At 39.7% G+C, this 19,190-nt stretch overlaps 2 protein-coding genes across 3 annotated transcripts in view; one reads left to right on the top strand and one right to left on the bottom strand.

Moving 5' to 3' along the window:
- Window positions 1-2,246: 2,246 nt before the first annotated feature.
- On the bottom strand, window positions 2,247-9,806 carry LOC311304410 (leukocyte elastase inhibitor-like). Of its 2 annotated transcripts, XM_084431393.1 has the most exons (8): window positions 9,654-9,806; window positions 9,487-9,536; window positions 9,127-9,308; window positions 3,732-3,869; window positions 3,467-3,584; window positions 3,204-3,346; window positions 2,852-3,019; window positions 2,247-2,753 (listed from the first exon to the last, which is right to left on the bottom strand). In XM_084431393.1, exons 3-8 carry the CDS (start codon window positions 9,292-9,294, stop codon window positions 2,346-2,348), a joined length of 1,143 nt encoding a protein of 380 aa, XP_084287519.1. In that variant the 5' UTR covers window positions 9,295-9,308; window positions 9,487-9,536; window positions 9,654-9,806; the 3' UTR covers window positions 2,247-2,345. The 2 variants fall into 2 exon arrangements, with proteins under 2 accessions (XP_084287519.1, XP_084287518.1); XM_084431392.1 differs by lacking the exon at window positions 9,654-9,806 and having other exon boundaries at window positions 9,487-9,630.
- Window positions 9,807-14,759: 4,953 nt separating this feature from the next.
- Window positions 14,760-19,190, top strand: part of mylk4b (myosin light chain kinase family, member 4b) — a 33,686-nt gene continuing 29,255 nt past the window's right edge. The window contains exon 1 of the mRNA XM_084432938.1: window positions 14,760-14,975. The gene's annotated coding sequence lies outside the window, so the exon portion shown is untranslated. The remainder of the gene's footprint in view (window positions 14,976-19,190) is intronic.

Here is a 19,190-nt window from a genome sequence, read left to right as displayed (position 1 = left end):
GTGCATTGAAGTTTTAAAATGTAGGCCTATCTAATATAATACTTGAATTGAATTAAATGTTTTGGATACCAGCATTAAATTATTGATTTTATTATTATTTTACTGACTCGAAGTTGGCACTGTACATGTAAAATACCCCAAGTAGCAAGGTTTTAATTTATGGGAGAAAAAAGGGCTGTCTAAGTTACTGGCGCCAAGTAGGCCTAAGCCTATCTTTGGATAACTCTGTCTGTTTTTTAGACAATAACGAGTGAAAATAGTTAGGTTAGATACATTTGAGTAGGCCTGTTTTGTTAAAAATCTTCGGTGCAGAAGGAAGCCCGTGAGCCACGAAGGTAAGTTTGCCTGCAGATTAGGCTATATTCCGCCTATTAGACAGCCTATCACCTCCTCGTTTTTTGTTCTGCTTCACTTATAGCTCTTAAAGGGGTCATATAATGCCATTTTTGTACAAGCTAATATGATTCTTTAGGGTCTAAATTAAAAGTTTGTAATATACTTTAATTAAAAATTCTCATTAGTATTGTAAGAAAACAATCATTTTACCTGGTCAAAAACAACTCTGGTTTCAGCACGCCGTTTAAGTGCATGTGTCTTTAAATGATAATGAGCTTTGCTCTTTGCTCACCCCGCCCCTCTGTTCTGTGCATACACCATTTGTAATAATAACACAATAACCATAACGCGTTGTTCATTATAAACGTGGGATTATGAATTATATTGAGAAGGTCGTACATAGAAAACATGCCATAATGTACCCTGAGTGTAAAAATAGCCGCATTCATCGTGAAGCGTGCTAGCGATTTGCAAAGATTAATATAAAGGTTAATAAAACGTTACACTCACTTCTTCTTCTGGAGGTGCAGCAGAAACACCAATAGTTGGTACTGATCCTTTTTTCAGGAGCAGCTTCTTAGCAAAACCAGCTTTATACTGACCCTCCTTTGTAAAGCAGTCTGGGCTGCATTTCCCAAAAGCATCGTAAGCCTAAGTTGATCGTAAAAACGATCGTACGACTGATCTTAATATTATGGTCTGTTTCCCAAAAGCATCGTAGCTTAAGTAGCACTTGAAAATCTTCGTAGAACTATGAGTGCTCTGGAGTAATCGTACATCCCCAAGTGCATTGTAAGAAGACAGATTTATGAGGACACCTGCAGGACAACTGGCAGATTACACCTTTAACTTTATTCAAATGCAATGTGATTATAATATAAGGTTTTGATTGTACTTTATTGTACACTTTATTACTCTTTTTTTTTTTTTTGGTTAAATTAATGTATAAGTTAAATAATTAAAAAGGTCAGAAAACAAAACAAAAATATAGAAATAATTTAATCTAATAATTTTAATCAAAATTAAATGAATGAACAAAAAAATAAATAAAAGAAATCCTTTAAATCTGTTAAAAATTACATCTTTGTTTCGCTCTATCTCCTCTAAAAGGACATTAATTGCATCTTTTTGAAAGGTATCTTTTCTTGTTTTTTTTCAGCCATTTTGTCAGTGCCTCCGCCTGTAGGTGCTTTATATAGACTTGTCTTGATTGCTAATCCACAACAGAAGACAATTATTAGGTTAAACGTTCAGAATACGATTCCATATAAGGTTATATTTCAGCACTTCGCAAATGGACAGCGACTCTTAAGTAGCACGTAGAGCGCGTTCTCGCGCGTTCATGTTAAGTGCATTTTTGGGAAACGCTCGTGGAATTGCTGCGAGCGTTCGTAACCTTGCACGTAGAAAGCGCTCTTAAGAGCTAAGATACATCGTTATCGGGAAACCCGGCCCTGGTGTGTGAAATGATTTGCGCAAACATGAAAGCATTGACTTTGATCGTGGGGAATATTCCCTTTGAAAACAAAACTCAGCCACTGCGTCTTCAGCGGTTCGGATTTAGGAACATCAAAATGACTGCTGTGTTCCTTATTACACCCAAGAACAGAACACCACAATCGCTTAGACGCCATTCTGCTCATAGACAGTGCTCCAGCGTATCAACAATGACACGCGGACTATGATGACAGACAGCTCGCTCACGAGCGAGGGCGGTTTGTGTTGAAACGCTGCTGTCAATCAACAATCGTGGGAGGGGCGCTAGCAAATTTGCACAAAACAATACTGTGATAGTCTTAAAAGCATTATCAAAAATGTGTTGAAAATTTATTGCATTGTGAGCCATCATTTTCCATAAAAAGTGTTCATTTCTAAATGTCTGTATTTCAAGTAAATCCATTATCTTTGTGTAGTGGCGCTTCCTCTTAAAAACCGAACATACAAGATGTGAATTATTTAATAATAGTATTTATTGTTTATATTTTGGTGTTAAGATAACCATCACAAACTTAAGATGATCCTCTGAATCTGCCAAAGAAGAGGATGCTGTTGGTGGGGTTGTGCCTGATGTAGAATAAGAACGGGTGATCTGCCATGAAGTGCTCTTCTCGAAGCATACAGAAGTTCGCAATGCCTGCTGTAGCTGCTGCCGCCTCTGTGCCTTCTTCATTCACATCAACAAATGCCTTGTGGGCCACTGCTGAAATGAAGAGGCCACCCTGACTGCTCATGCCTGTCAGATCAGCCTTTGCTCCCTGGAAAACAGAAGTCATCCCCATCCCCATCAATGTTTCTGCTAAGGAGCTCTCAACCTCCAGTTTGAACTTTGGCAAATAGACTATGATATCTGTCTGGGTGTCCATATTGTTTCTGTTGGTCCATTCATGAAGCTTGTCAAGGGTCAACTCACTCTCCAGCTGTCAAACACACATATACAAAATAATACTGTTGAGTCTCTGAACATACAAGATACCAAATATAATCAAGAAGATCCGTACAAAAACATTTAGCCAACCTTCAGAAGAGGGTCAGAGCCATCCTGAGTTTCCTCAGGAAGAAGGATCAACATGCTGAGCTCCTCCTTTACGTATGGCAACTCCAGCACTTGCAAGCGGTGCTCATAGATGTAGTTGAAGGGGAACTTTTTCTTCTGGTTCATCATTTGCACTGGTTGGCTCTCATTCTAATAAAAGACAGATACATGTGCAAATGAAAGAGTGAACAGGAAGAATATGACTCTCTGTAAAGTAGGTATGATGTAGTACATCAAGTGTAAGGATGTACCACTGCAGTTGTACAATATTTTGCAAACAGACTTTGATTTTGATTCAGCACAGAAATGTTTCTGTGTTAAATAAGAATTGCACCTGGTTTATTTTAAATGGCATTTCTTTAGTGTCTTGAGCATTAAATCTCTGCAGCCAGTTCCCTTTGAAGTAGATGGCATTAACCAGAGCTAGTCTGGTCATTCCAGTCACCATTCCTGGTTTGAGAAGATCTCTGATTTTATCTGAAAAACACAAGTTTGTGTTTCTGACTTCACATCTGTGACTTTTTAAAAAGGTTTTTTAGCAACAGGTCTAAACGGATTATTTTATCCAAAATAGAATAGTATAACTGTTCTTCTCACTCTCAGTCTGCTCTTCCACCCATTTGTTAATGAGCTGTCTTGACTTGTCCGATGCTCCAATGAAGTCCACAGCCTGAAGGTCAGCGTGGTACAGCTTCAGGGTGGACTCCAAATACTCCTGCAGGACACATGACAACACATTCAGCAAAAAAGAGGCCTCAAGAAAGACCTTGAGATTAGAAAGTTAAACAATAATGGAGCCAAAATGTTACATATATTGGATTAGCCTCAAAATGTCTCATTGTTAAAGGTAGAATGGACTCACAGTTAAGAAGCTGAAGGTTTTCTCTCCATAAAGGCGGTTGGCCAGTTTGAGGATGTAGGAGGCTGATGGACTGTTGATCGATGAGGTGAGGGTCTCAAAATGAGAGTGAACATCAGAGACAGAACTGAAAGACAAAACCTGCACAGAGAAATACTTTTAAAATAATAATACATCACAATTTTGGCATTGTGATGTATGCCAATAGATTAGATTAGATTAGATTCAACTTTATTGTCATTACACAAGTACAGGTACAAGGCAACGAAATGCAGTTTAGGTCTAACCAGAAGTGCAATAGCAGCAAGTGCAGGATATACAGTGGTTCATAAGTGCAGAACATGGATATGTACTGAATAAATATAGAGTTGAATACTATTATAAACAAAAATTTACAGATAGATTGTCCTATGAATATAATATACAGATAACTATTACTGTGAACAGAGTTTACAGCTAGATATGTACTGAATATAATAATATACAGATGGCTATTACTATAAACAGAATGTTTACAGATAGATATGTACTGAATATAATATACAGATGGCTGTTACTATAAACAGAATTTTACAGATAGATATGTACTATGAATATATATACAGATGGCTGTTACTATAAACAGAATGTGAGCATAATATACAGATGGCTAATACTATAAACAGAATTTAACAAATAGATATATGTATAAGTTAGGCTAATGAGCAGTATAACAATGGATTTAAAGTAGTGCAAATAAAGTTTGGACAGAAGCTATCCGAGTGAAAGTGCAGTGGAAAGTAATTGCATATTACAGTTAAGGTACGATATTGCAATGTATATATAAACAGTCGGTACTGTAAATAAACAGTCGGCAGTGCAAATTGAGCATATTCCAGTCAAGGTAGTAGTGCAAGATGCATATGTAAACAGTTGTTACTGTAATAACAATCAGCAGTGCAAATGAACATTATAGTATTGCAAATAACAAAATGGAGGCAGGTGTGAGGAGGGAGAGCCGAGTCAATCAGTATATGAGGGGAGTGGGATCAATGAGGGTTAGAGTTTAATAAAGAGACAGCTCTGGGGAAAAAACTGTTCTTTAGTCTGCTGGTCCTGGTCCGGAGGCACCTGAAACGCCTGCCGGAGGGCAGGAGAGAAAACAGTCTGTGGGCTGGGTGAGAGGAGTCCTTAAGGATGCTGCGAGCTCGATGCAGACAGCGTTTCCTCTGGATGTGCTCGATGGCAGGTAGTGGAGTCCCAGTGATGCGCTGGGCGGTTTTCACCACCCGCTGCAGTGCCTTGCGCTCTGCAACAGAACAGCTCCCATACCACACTGTAGCACAGTTGGTCAGGATGCTTTCTATTGCACAGCGATAGAAGTTCACCAGGATAGTGGAGGAAAGCTGATTCTTCCTCAGTGTCCTCAGGAAGAAAAGGCGCTGGTGAGCCTTCTTGACCAGGCTGGAGGTGTTGGTTGTCCAGGTCATGTCCGCCGAGATGTGGGTCCCCAGGAACTTGAAACTGGAGACACGCTCAACAGCCATTCCATTGATGTGGATGGTGTCGTGTGTGCCTCTTGACACTTTCCTGAAGTCCACGATGAGCTCCTTCGTTTTGGTGGTGTTGAGGAGCTGGTTATTTTCGGTGCACCATGTGGCCAGGTGCTTGATCTCCTCCCTGTAGGCAGTCTCATCGTTGTTGCTGATGAGACCAATCACCGTAGTGTCGTCCGCAAACTTGACGATGGAATTAGATCCGTACACAGGCTTGCAGTCGGAGGTGAAGAGGGAGTAGAGGAACGGGCTTAGCACACAGCCCTGTGGTACACCAGTGTTGAGTGTGATGGATGTGGAGCAGTTGGAGCCTGATCGAACATTCTGGGGTCTGTTGGTCAAGAAGTCCAAAATCCAGTTGCACATGGAGGTGTTGAAGCCCAGGTCTCCAAGTTTGGCTATTAACTTAGTTGGGATGACAGTGTTGAATGCTGAGCTGAAGTCAACAAACAGCATGCGTGCATAAGTGTTCTTATTGTCCAGATGTGTGAGCACAGAGTGCAGTGCCATGGAGACTGCATCCTCTGTGCTCCTATTGCTACGGTAGGCAAACTGGTGTGAGTCCAATGTGGATGGTAGAGAGTCTTTTAGGTGTGCCAGGACCAGCCGCTCAAAGCACTTCATTACGATGGGTGTGAGTGCTACAGGGCGGTAGTCATTAAGGCACTTCGGGCTGGAGTGTTTTGGCACTGGCACAATGGAAGTGCATTTAAAGCATGTTGGTACAGCTGCTTGGGCAAGAGACAGGTTGAAAATGTCTGTAAAAACCCCAGCGAGCTGCTCCGCACATGCCCTGAGTACGCGTCCAGGGATGTTGTCTGGTCCAGCAGCCTTGTGCGCGCTGATCCTGCTCAGTGCATTGCAGACATCTGTGGAGGAGAGTGTGATCGGTGGGTGGTCAGCTGAGGATTTGAGCTTGGTGGCAGTTTCTCTGTTGTCTCTTTCAAAGCGAGCATAAAAGTCATTTAGCTCGTTCAGGAAGTTGACATCAGTGGCTGCGGGGGTGGAGTGAGAGGGTTTGTAGTCACTGATGGCCTGAATGCCCTGCCACATGCGCCGAGGGTCAGCGTTGGAAAAGTGTCCCTCTATCTTAAGCTTGTAGCAGTGCTTGGCCTCTTTGATGCCCCTTTTCAGATTTGCTCTGGATGTACTATAGGCTTGTGCATCTCCTGATCTGAAGGCAGTATTGCGTGTCTTCAATAGGAGTCGCACTTCCCTGTTCATCCATGGCTTCTGATTTGGGTATGTGGTGATCTGCTTCTGGGTTGTAACACTGTCAATGGTGGTATTAATATAATCCAGTACAGAGGAGGTGTAGCAGTCAATGTCCGTGTGAGAGCCACTGGTGGCTTGAGAAGCAAACATACTCCAGTCTGTGTGTAGAAACCTTTCCTGGAGTGAGAAATCTGCCCCCGCAGGCCACACCTTGATGGTCTTCACTGATGGCTTCACGCGATTGATCAGAGGTGCATATTTGGGGGTGAGGAACAAAGAAAGGTGATCTGACTGTCCCAAGTGGGGGAGGGGTGTCGCGACGTAAGCTTCAGCCATGTTTGTGTAAACATGGTCTAAGGTTTTGTTTCCTCTGGTGTGACAGGAAACATGCTGGTGAAATTTCGGTAGCACTGACTTTAAGTTTGAATGATTAAAATCACCCGCAACAATAAACGCAGCTTCCGGGTGAACGGTCTGTTGTTTACTGATGGCTGCGTGAAGTTCTTTCATAGCAAACTTGGCATCAGCATCCGGGGGAATATAGGCTGCAGTTATAATAGTGGAAGTGAACTCCCGCGGTAGATAAAACGGTCTACATTTAACCATGAGAAACTCAAGGTTAGCTGAACAATGTCTCCCAACAATAGCAGAGTTTGTGCACCAAGCTTTGTTAATGTAAATGCACAATCCACCACCTCTGGTCTTACCGGAGCCATCTAATGTTCTATCCGCCCGGAATGTATGGCGTCCCGCTAGCTCAATAGCGTTGTCCGGTATTCCGCTGTTTAACCATGTTTCCGTGAAAATTAGAACATTACAGTTCAAAAGTCTCTTGCTGTATGTGATGTTGAGTCGAATCTCCTCCATTTTGTTCAACAGCGACCGTACATTGGCAAGGAAAATGCTGGGTAAAGAGAGCCGGTGTGGTGTTAGCTTTAGCTTAGCTCTTAGTCCTCCGCGCTTCCCCCGCCTTTGTTTACGATCTCGCCGGCGCCTGCGAGCACTTCCGCCCGGCCGGGCAGAGTGCATAGCCTCGGGTGATCTGGCGATCTCAGGAAGGAGTCGAAGGTTGTCCATAAAACTGTCGGAAATTCGCAAACCAATATCCAAAAGCTCACCTTGGGTGTACGATGTTAAGGCACAACTGTTCTGGACGAACAGACCCGAAATGAGCAAGAAAAATACTGCTAAATTACAGAATCTGGAGAGACCGCGAGCCTCGCGATGTACTCGCGCCGCCATCTTGGATATATACACTCAATAGTATGAGTGTAAACGTTTTTCAGCACACGTATATTAACTGTGTTTGTTTACACAGGAGAGGCTTTGCATATAATATTTTACACTACTGGCATATTATCATAGATTTCTCTTTTATTCAAAGAAAAACAAAAACATGCCTGTGGAAAGACTAAGCTACGAGTATGCACTGAAGAGCCTGTTCTGAGCACATTTATTTAAAGGAATAAAACTAAATCAATGATTTCATATCATTTTCATTGAAGTTTGTGGTCCGTTGTCAAGCCAGGAATGTATTATCTAAATGAGTCTGTATAAAACAAATACATGCAACATGCTGAGGGTAGGCACAAGTTGGCCTTTGTGGCTAAAATCTGGAACATTTTATTCTAGGTCCATTTTAGTTGTTTTTTCTTTAGTATTTTGAGGCAAGCTTCTTCTAAAAGAGCCATTGGTGGAGAGTGAGAGAGCAGCTGTTAACATTTGTTTACATTTGTTTACATACTTCACCTCTCCCTCTCTCTGTTGAGTCAGTCGCTCACTGGTTATATCACAATCTGCATGCACTCTTCAGCCAATAAAATGTTCTTCTGTATCTAGTTAATCTATAAAAGTTAATACTTTGCATTCAGTATTGAAGTGAATCAATTAAAGTGAATCAACAACTTTCTAAAAGACTAAAAACATCTTATTGACAATGTATTCAGTCAGCATAGACACTGCTGTGTTCATGCAAAGAACATTGCCATTTTCTAATATGCGATCAATATGTAACTGCAGTGACTAATTCTTACCAAATACTTCTATCATGAATTTATTAGCTTATAGTAGGGAACTGAACTCATTTAAACTGAATGACAATAAGTTATTCTGAAAGAGAGCACTGTTTGCTTTGGAAATTGTAATAAGATTGCCACATCAACATGAATGATGAACTGAAATGTCAGGAAGAATAATGATAATTCAAAGAAACTCAAAGTTACACAGGGAAACCGTTAAACTGCCGTAATGTTTTCTCAACCCTAATTAAAACTAATTTATTAATGAAAGCATTCTCAAATCATTTTTAAAATAATTCTCAGGCTCTATGAGAATGAAATGTACCCCCACCCCCCCCCAACTCTCTGGGTAACCATTGCATAACTGTGTGCCATTGTTTGAATATGATAAATGCATCTCTGTACTAAGCTCAAACAATGAGCAAGTGTTTAATCTTATGACATCTGGGCCTCACCCCATTTTTTCAATCATAGGGTTGTTTTTCTCTTTCTTGTTTTGGGTTGTGTTTTGTTTTCAAGCAGGATTTCCAAATCACCGATTTTGCGTAATAACTTGTAACGTTAGATTAACAATTACACAATTCATTGGAAACCCTCACAGCCCTTGCTCCTGCCGCCTATACATCCTACCTTTGCCATTTCTTTGGATGTGTCTCCTCGGGTTCCTAAGTAAACCATGCTGAGCGCTGCGCTGATGCTCAATGGGGAAAAGAACATGTTTCCCTCGACGTTGCTCGTGCTCAGAGCCCGATAGAGATCCAGAGCGAAGAGACTGTTAGCACGAGCGACACCCTCCATGACTGATGATGATACTGCAAAAAGAGCCCCTAGTATTATGATAGCACCATAATTTATCCCATCGTTACAATAGCGCTTCTGACAAAACAATTAACCTACGAGTCAGATAACTTGTCAGGGAAACGCGGAAGTCGTAGTTCTGTGCGCCATTTTTAGACACACATATGTGTATTGATTAAGTAGCCTACTTACATTTAATGAAAGATGCTTGTCCCAAACGTACGTCTGTGTGAGAGAGAAACCTGCCCCAGAGTCATGCGATATAAATGATCAGCAACGCCCATAATGAGCAGAAAAAAAAACTAAAGAAGCAAACTGCAGAAGTTAGTAGACAACAGGTGAGTCAGTCTCACACTCACCCGCCCTTTTATGACCTTCTCATATGCATCCCTTATTTTACTGCATGATTTCCAGCCAAGTTCAAAAGTGAATAAAACATTTGTTGGAATGGTTGTGTGCTTTCTTTGGAGAGAGACAGAAAGAGAGCGAGGGCGAGAGCGAGTGAGAGAGTGGACAATAGGAGATAGACTTTATGTTTTGTCAGCAACACAGCGCAGATGCATTCAGTGAATGTGACTATGTGAATGCTCTGGACTAATCAGTTGGACTTTGTGCATAAAGGCTGAGTCACACAGTTGGATCAGAGGTTCTGCGCAATAAAACCGTCAAAAGGCCTTTCACAATAGCCGTGTTAGTCAGAAATGCTTCTTCCGTCTAGTGTTTTTCAGCCTATCAAAATGGTTCTTTGTTTTTTATTGATCTATTGGGCATAGATTGATTTATTCAGGATACCCGAGGTTTCTACCTTAAGAGATAACACCAATCATTTGGCAGGATAAGGAATTATGAATGAAAGAGTTGACCTCACCCTTAATGCACATTAAGTAGCCTACAGATTGAACAACTGAAAATTGGACATTGCTTTGTAAACTTAAGGTTGGACCTATAGCCTACACACACAAACACACACACACACACACACACACACACACACACACACACACACACACACACACACACACACACACACACAGTGTAGATCTCTTTTTGTAGATCAACATTCATTAACACAATACTATCTCTAGCTCCTTACCTTAACCCATACCTAACTAACTGCCTAACCCGAACCCTTACCCTAAACATATACCCTTAATAAAAGTCTTTACCTTCAAACCGGCCTTTAAAGGGGTCTCAGAATAGTTTGGGATCAGTAAAACTATGTTTTTGAAAGAAGTAGGCTATCATCTCAGCTCAAAGCTACATTTATTTATATATGCCTACTGTAGCCTATATAAACAGTATAAACAGTGATAATGTGTCTTCAGTTTCACATGCATGATCCTTCAGAAACCATTCTAATATGCTGATTTGGTGCTCAATAAACATTTCTTCTTCTTATAAATATTGAAAATTAGATATTTTAATTTTTTTTAGTCTTTTTGAGGATGTATTGATAAATAGAAAAAGTTCAAAATAACAGCAATTAGTTGAAATAGAAATTTCACTTTTTATCAATTTAATGCGACCTTGCTGAATTAAACTATTAATTTCTATATATTTTTTTATCTTAACCTACATTATTCAGCAATTATACAGTCTACTAAACAAAACAGCTGAAAACCCTTTGATTGTGAAAAATTATTATTTTTAAGAGCTGAGTAGACGGAGTACTGTCATTTAAATATATATTGCATATTTAATATGCAAAGTAGTGAATTGGGTGCACACTGCACAGAATGCTTGAGGACTCAACAGCAGCACATAAATTAGCCTACAGTGTAGGAAAATCAATTACAAGGGATTAGGCTTGCTGCGGTAGTCAGTGTTGCTGGTGTTACCGGTGTTACCGGTGTTACCAATGCTCAGCCGAAACACCGATTACAACACTTTCCCATCACGGCACCGCCCCCCCACAATCTCTTCTCTTCCACTTAATTCTCCAACGCTGTTGACGTAGTGTAAACAGCGCAGAACTTCTAGGTTCTACGTCAGAGCGCTGCCTCACTATTGATCACGTGAGAGTGAACAGCACCAGGATTCCACAACCTGAATTAACTTACATATGTCCCTGAGTTTCTGAGATGAGAGAAATCAGGTGAGAACAAACTGTTGATCAGCTATACAGGTTCCTGGGCTCACAGCCTCAAACACATATGAATGACCTGACTGTGAATGCATTACCTCTAGCAACCTCCAGTGGCCACTAGCACAAGGTAGTGTCGGCATACCACCATGTACAACGAACCACATCCAACAGGTGTAACCGTTGATGTATAAGAGGAAGCTGTCTGAAAGGGATGTCCAGGTAACTAACCCGGATTGTATCCATAAAACATAAAACCACAGCTGCCCAACTCACTGCAGAATTAAATGCACTTTGGCTCTCCTGTTTCCACCAAAACAGTTAATCGGGAGCTCCACAGAGTCAATATTCATGGTCAGTGTTTTGGTGTGGAGAAGCACCAAAGAGGCTTAACACCCGCACTGTTGCTGCTCAGAGTGAAAGCACGGGGGGATCAGTGATGGTTTGGGCTGCAATATCATGACATTCCCTATTGTGCTTGATAGCCACTTCACTGCCAAAGAACTATTTTGACCATGTGCACCTTATGGTTCAAACATTGTACCCTAAAGGGGGTGCTGTGTATCAGCATGATAATGCACCAATACACACAGCAAGACTTGTGACAGTTGAACATGTCCCATGGCCTGCACAGAAACAAGGTCTAAAAAAAAAGATTATACCACTTTGGGGTATTTTTGAGGAGTGAGTCAGAAAATGTTTTCCTCCACCAGCATCACATAGTGACCTGGCCACTGTTCTGGAAAAGGAATGCTTCAAAATCCCTCTGGCCACTGTTAAGGACTGTCATTCCCAAGGCGAATTGATGCTGTATTGGCTGCAAAAGGAGGCCCTTCACCATAGTAATAATGAAGTCTTCTTAAAACAGGTGTTTCCGTTTCATTCAGTTTCATCCAACCACTGTAGATGTTTTGTACGCAGGCAGACAATCACTCACTTACAAACATACACACACACACACACACACACACATACAAACACAAACCATTGCTGCTCTTGAATTACACACAGACAGCAGCACTTACTTGGACGTCAGAATGAGGTTTAAATAAAACTCATCTTGTCAGCACCATGGTTTGCTGTTTCCACACCTCACACTGCATGCATACTTTCTCCAGAGTGTGTGTATGTGTGTGAGTGTGTGTGGCCTGGTAAACCCTATTATGGGGACAAAATGTCCACACAAAGATGGCAATATTCAAAATCCTTGTCCTTGGGGGGACATTTTTTGGTCCCAATGAGGAAAACAGCTTATAAATCATACTAAGTGATGTTTTTTTGAAAGGTTTAGGGGTAGTGTTAGTAAACACAACATGTGTGTGTGCGTGTGTGTGCATGCGTGCGTGTGTGTGTGTGTGTGTGTGTGTGGCATTAATTAGCCATATAGTGTGTCCTCAGAAGTCAGCTAAATGTGACAACCTCCCTTTGGGGGCATCCCCAATTAGAAAACTGATTAATAAATAAAGCAAATAATGTTTTTCTCTGATGATCCAAAATATTTTCTGCTAGAGTTAAGTTTTGGAAAATGATTAATGTGTAATAATAAGCTTCATATAAAACAATAGCAATCTACGGTATGTCCTCATTTAGATAGCTAACTAAATGGGTAGGCTATATACATGTGAGAGGAGAGAGATTTAGTCAGGAGGGACTAAAGGGTATAATTTGGCTCCCTGGAAGTGAGGGAGGAATGGTTGGCCATGAAAATACTGTATGTAACATTGCTCAGTGGCTGACAGACAGGCAGGCACAAACATACACATCAGCTTCCTAAGTGTACCAAACATCTGCAAATGTACTGAAACACTTACCCCACCAACACACAGACAGACCCTGACAAATGCACTTTCCTTGACCCCATTCCCAAAACAACTGAAGAGATGATGTTGCAATTATAATAATAATTATTCAATCATAAATAATCAAATAATATACATTATGTAAATATAAATGAAATATTTTTAGTTTTCTGTTATGTTTATAAAAGCATGTGACCGTGAAACTTTAGAACCTTTTTAAATGCCTTACATGCTCATACAGGTTTATGAAAGGACACGAGCAGCTGCAGTTTGGCTTTGATCCTGCTATTTTCAATGAGACCACAATCCATCATATACAACAGCACAAGTGCAAGCTCATAGCATAGCTAACCTATATTCCAACACAATAAAGGAATCTTTATAGCTTTAACCACGAACACCAAGTAAGAAGAGATCATCAACTGTCTTAAATAAGCCAAGGAGAACAGAATTTGACATGGTGCTTCTGTCTGTTGGTCTGTCCCTTTTCATTGCACTAGATTTTCCATTCTCAAAATTATTATTTATCTGCAGATGTGGATTTGCCATATTGCCTAAATGTGACCATGGGTGTTAAACCTTGAACAGCATTATTAAAACAGCATTTTTGGGGGAAAAAGTGCACACTTAAGTCACGTACACACTGTTAAGTTTCAGGAGTGACAACCGCATTTAAATGGGGGAATGAATTATCGTTCCATGTTTGCGGATTTGCTTGCAAGATCTGGCAACACGAATGAGTCAAGGTTCGTGTGCTACTTTCCCTGTGATTTCTTCTTGCACGTATAATAAAATACACGTATTTTAACGTTCATCAGAGACGCATCTCTCATAAATCTCATCGTACGTCATTAACTAGTTCGGTTCCGTACACACTGCGTAGATCTTTTGTAGCTTAATGCACTCCAGTAAATTACTGAACTGTGTGTGTACAGAACAGGATTAAGCACTAAAAGGTGAACTGATTACCGAATTTAGCTGCAGTTCGTGGCCATAGACTTAGTCCATTAGGTGGTTTCTCACTGACGTTTCAATCACAGCTGAAGGCTATAAATAACATGAGTGACAAGACAAAGGTTTATTAGACTTCACAAAGCTAGGGAGCAGGTGCTTTAGACTGAATTTTCTCTAAATGTAGTATAGATAAATATTATTGCCATTGAACATTTCAGTTAATAGGCTACTACTTACAAATACACATTTTTTTCAAACAAGTCACTGACTTCACTTCTCGTCAGTAAATTCTTTCACCATCCTCATGCTATTTGATTAATCAAAATGTAATTAGGCTATTTATGGGGTATTTTTATGAATTGATGTGTGTTTTTTAAAATATGGGTATCTTTACTTTACAAGATTTGTTCTTTGCTTGGGTTTGTTGGCTTTTACGGTCATGAAATTGCCCTTACCCGTGCACTGCACACAAGCACACACACAGGAAAGGGGAACACATGGCACTGAAATTCCACCCTCTACAATAACGTTTAACCCCCTTCCCACTCCCTGCCCTTCTCTCACCCCCACACCCCTTCACCCCTCCACCCCTCCACCCCCACCTCACATTTACACTTTGACTTGTCTCTGACTTTGCTGACCCGTTTCCACATCCCACAGACTCTCTCTCCTTCTTTATTTGACTGTGTGCCACTTATAGAGTGTATACTATGAAGACAAGACACCATGTTTTAGGCTGTTCACAGATTTATGGATAAACATCCTTGATATAGAGTATATAGAGTGTGTTTTACAACAAAAGGAAGAAAAAAGGAAAAGCCGACTTGTTGGCTGCCTCATCGAATGTAAGTGGAAAACAAATTACATTTTGTATAGTATCAGTGTGATATTCTAAATATGCAACAATACTGTAATCAAATATGCTTTAATTGAATGAACAGCTGCTGTAATGTTGCATTAACAAGCCTGTACATTTAGCATGCCTAATGAACTATCAAGATGCATTTGTGTCAATAAATGTTTGTGTTTAATCTATTGTGTGGAATATAAGTGGAAAGTGCATTGTAGTATGTGCAATTTTACACTGCACGGTTATTACCATGAGGCAGCAGCAAAAGTGATGGTGTTGATACAAGATCTGAGATTAAATGTTCCCTGGTCCGTCTGAGTATGAGGACAAAATGGCTCCACAAACTTTATAGTCATCATATTTATTGTCATTTTACAACAGACATCAAGACATTCCTTCTGAATTTACTAAGAATATTACAGGTTCCTGACCAACATAGATTAAACCCAATGTGAAATATCCTTTATTTGTGCTGTAGTTAGTTACGCCTATTGATCTTGGTGTATGGAAGCAAAGCTTTAAAGAAACAAGCCCTGGCTTCAAAACTCAAATGTTTCCCCTAACATATGTTATCAAGTGAAAACTGTCAGTCAAAAATAATTAAGAAGAAGTGACGTCAAAGAAGCAATGTTCCAAGAAACACCCTGCCAAAATCTCACTGAGTTCTTGGCTGGGTGGGGGTTAATGTAATGATATATTCTCATAGGGACCATATCAAAAGAACATAACTCTAGAATCATATCTAATCTGTTTAACAAACACGACAATTTCATTTAGTAGGCAATATGAAATATAATTAGCAATATCTAATTTAGGACAAATTTCCTATAGAGCTGTAATTTGATGAATAAAAAAATAACTTAAATGGAAATTAAAAATTGCTGTTAATTTATCCACCCTCAGGCCATCCGAGATGTAACCTTATGCATTTTTTCTTCTTCAGTTGAACAGTAAACAAGTTTTTAGCTGATGGTGATTCGTATAATGCAAGTCAATACTGTCATATTGAGTGTCAACAAAACAAAATTAATACCGTGGCTCTTGACAATAGCCTACATTGAGGTCTTATGAAGCGAAACGATCGGTTTGTGCAAGAAACTGAACATTAGTTACAACAACATTATTACCTGTAATCCACAGTCTCGGCAAATGGTCCTGAAAAACAGCACTCTGAAGCACGAGCTTCCTGTCGCAAAATGACGTATGCGCGGGATCAAACCATAGACAGTAAAATAAATGGACACAGCGACCAAATGGAGTCTTTAAATGCCTCAGATGTAAAGTTATTCGCTGTCAAAGTGACACCAAAATGAATGGGAGTCAATGGAATGCTAACAACAGGTGATGGTCTGCTAATCAATGGCGGCGCCCAGGGAAGCTTCAGTTTCCGGCTGATGGATTACCCCCGGCCCCTTGGATCAAACCAGATCAAACTCACACGTGAGCTGGCTGTGTTTGTTTACAACAGAGACGGAGGATGGACGCGTGTGTTGTGTTGTTCATCAAAATCGTACTTACTTGTGCTTATACTGAATGCAGCAACCTATATATGCCTGCTCTCAATCGGGAAGATTGACTTTTCACAGATTCTAAACATATGTCATAATGTGACAGGAAGCTCGCACTGCAAACTGCCATGAACGCACACAGGACCGTTTCCGTTTGTTGAGGCGCTGTCAAAAGAGCTTAGTGCAGCCACTGATTATATATTTTTCATCCAAATATTTCTTCTTTTTTTTTGTTTATTTACATTAAAGTTATGTTCTGATCTATTTTTCTCTCTTACTGTTAGATTTGTCAATTATTCAACAACATTACAAAGTTAAAAGTACAATCTGTAATTTTTTCGCGCCAGAGGTCGCATTTTCAAAACAATAACAACGGCAAAGCTTGATGACTATGAAGGAGAGTGGAACGATGAAGATGTCGTTTTCACCATCCAGAGATGTATGGAATTCACAAATCATATAAATTAGGCTATATATCAGCTAATAAATTTGTTTTATTAGCCTGTTACTATAATATGTGACTATTTGTCGAATGATTTGGTGGGTTAATGCTACACGGTTTTACACGTTTAAAACAATCGTACTGAAAGTAGGCTACATTTGAACAAACCCACAGTAGGCTATTAGCAAGTAATGGCTAAATATTTTTGTGAAACACATACTGTAATTTCACTGCCATACTTGGTCACCAGACTTGATTAAAAACATTACTAAAGTACAAAGAAAGTTCAATATAACTGTATGTGTACAATAAATAATATATATTTGTTTACCTGTCTATTAAAACACATGCGAGAGCAGAGTCTCTGTCAAGTCCAAGTTTGTCGTGAAGCTCTCTCCATCTCGAAAACGCCACACCGATATTGATCCAATTGTTTTATTTCGTACATTTATTTCATTTTAATAATCGTGAACCATGATGACTGAATGACACAACAGCGGCCTGTGCGATATTGTATCATAGATATGTAGTATAGATGGTTCATTAGCACCTATTGAACGGCCGCTAATGGGTGATCTTTCTACAAGCAGAAACCGAGGATAGCGCGGATATTACGTGATTGATATGCGACAATGACAAGGGACGAGCCATTATTTAAAACTGGAATTTCTTTGGATTTACAAATCCTTGGGAACTTTTGGGATAATGTACTGTAAGTACACAACTGCATGAAATATATCACACTGTGCAAGTGGTTTTTGAATATTTTATTATAGAAACCTTACATATTGTACCTTTAAACTATTTCAGTTTTTCATTGCACATTTATCAATTAAAAAAATCGTCAGAGTTTTTTTTTTTTTTTTTTTTAAGGGGGCGTGACCTAAAAAATGAATCTGATCACTTGTTATTTTACCGTTCACAAAAGATAGGGCTATGATCGGCATGATATCACAGGACAGTTATTTCAGTGATATCTTTCAGAGAGTATAGTTTTTTCAGTACTATTTCCATAAAATAGCCTACCCAACATCACTATTTAAAGAGATAAACAAAAAACAACAACAACGTAATATTATACAAATGATAAATGCTGGCACAAACATATTATTTTGTTTGGTTAGTATCTCGGGATGTTCTGACAGAGAGTCAAAGAGTTTGCCTTTCATCACTAAGCCGTTCAAAGCCCTTTAATTGAGACTCTGTAACACTGCACCAGAGAATATGAAAGCAAGGCTAAGATCACAGTACATAGTCACGCACTCATTGCTCTGTACAGGACAAAACACCAACAAAATTGTCCACTATGAACATAACTGGGGGAAAAAAAGAAAATATATATATTTTGAATGTTTTAGTTTAAGTCAGCAATACTTTATTAATACTTAATAAAACAAATCCAAATCATAGGAGTTTTTATAGGATTTGTTTGACTCCATATCAAAGTATTATGGAAAGAGACCTAAAGTGAACCTAAAATACAGTGAGACATAAGGTATCCCATACTAATAGAGAGGACACAGTCAGAACCAACATTCTTATTTAATTCTAGGGAATAATGCTTGACCACAGGCGCCAGAGCTGATTGAGGCTTGTGTCTGGTTTGAAAATAGAGCGTTTTTCTTGTTGTTGGGGTGTCCCAGCCCCAGGGGAATCACTCCACTCTATGACTTTCTGTTACCCTAGGGCATGCAGATGGATCAACATGCTATGCACAGAATGGCATCTCAACTGATCCCTTGGAAACAGAACAACACGCTTAGTTCCTATCAGAGTATGTTGAGCTAGAGCTGATGTCTAAATGCAGCTTGGATCACTGGTGACAGATATAGTGCATAAACTGAGTTATGTGAAGAGAGTCTTTTGGAGTCACAGTATTTCTTTATTTTTTTGTCATATTGTAAAAGTACTTACCTTTAAACAAGACATAATAATTGATGATAATTATTTGAACTATGCATTTTTCAAAAGCAGTGTGGACAAACGTTTTTCAAAATAAGGATCACCACCTGGGCCAAGTGCATAAAGTCAAATGCGCAAAATGACCACCCAACCCCCATAAAGCTGCTTATAGCTGCTCACCCTAAACATTACCCATCCCAGATGTCAGCACTGACCTGCACCCGCTCACTGACCCAAAACACATAACCATGAACTCATACATATACATGACACATTTCCTACCAATCTGTTCTTGTGTGTAATGAAATCCAGAAAAACAACAGACTTTCTACTTTTATGTCTAAATAAAGATGCTTAG

Source organism: Rutilus rutilus (genome assembly GCF_951802725.1).
Source record: "Rutilus rutilus genome assembly, chromosome: 15".
Classification (NCBI taxonomy): domain Eukaryota; kingdom Metazoa; phylum Chordata; class Actinopteri; order Cypriniformes; family Leuciscidae; genus Rutilus; species Rutilus rutilus.
This window is presented reverse-complemented; position numbering and strand designations above follow the sequence as displayed.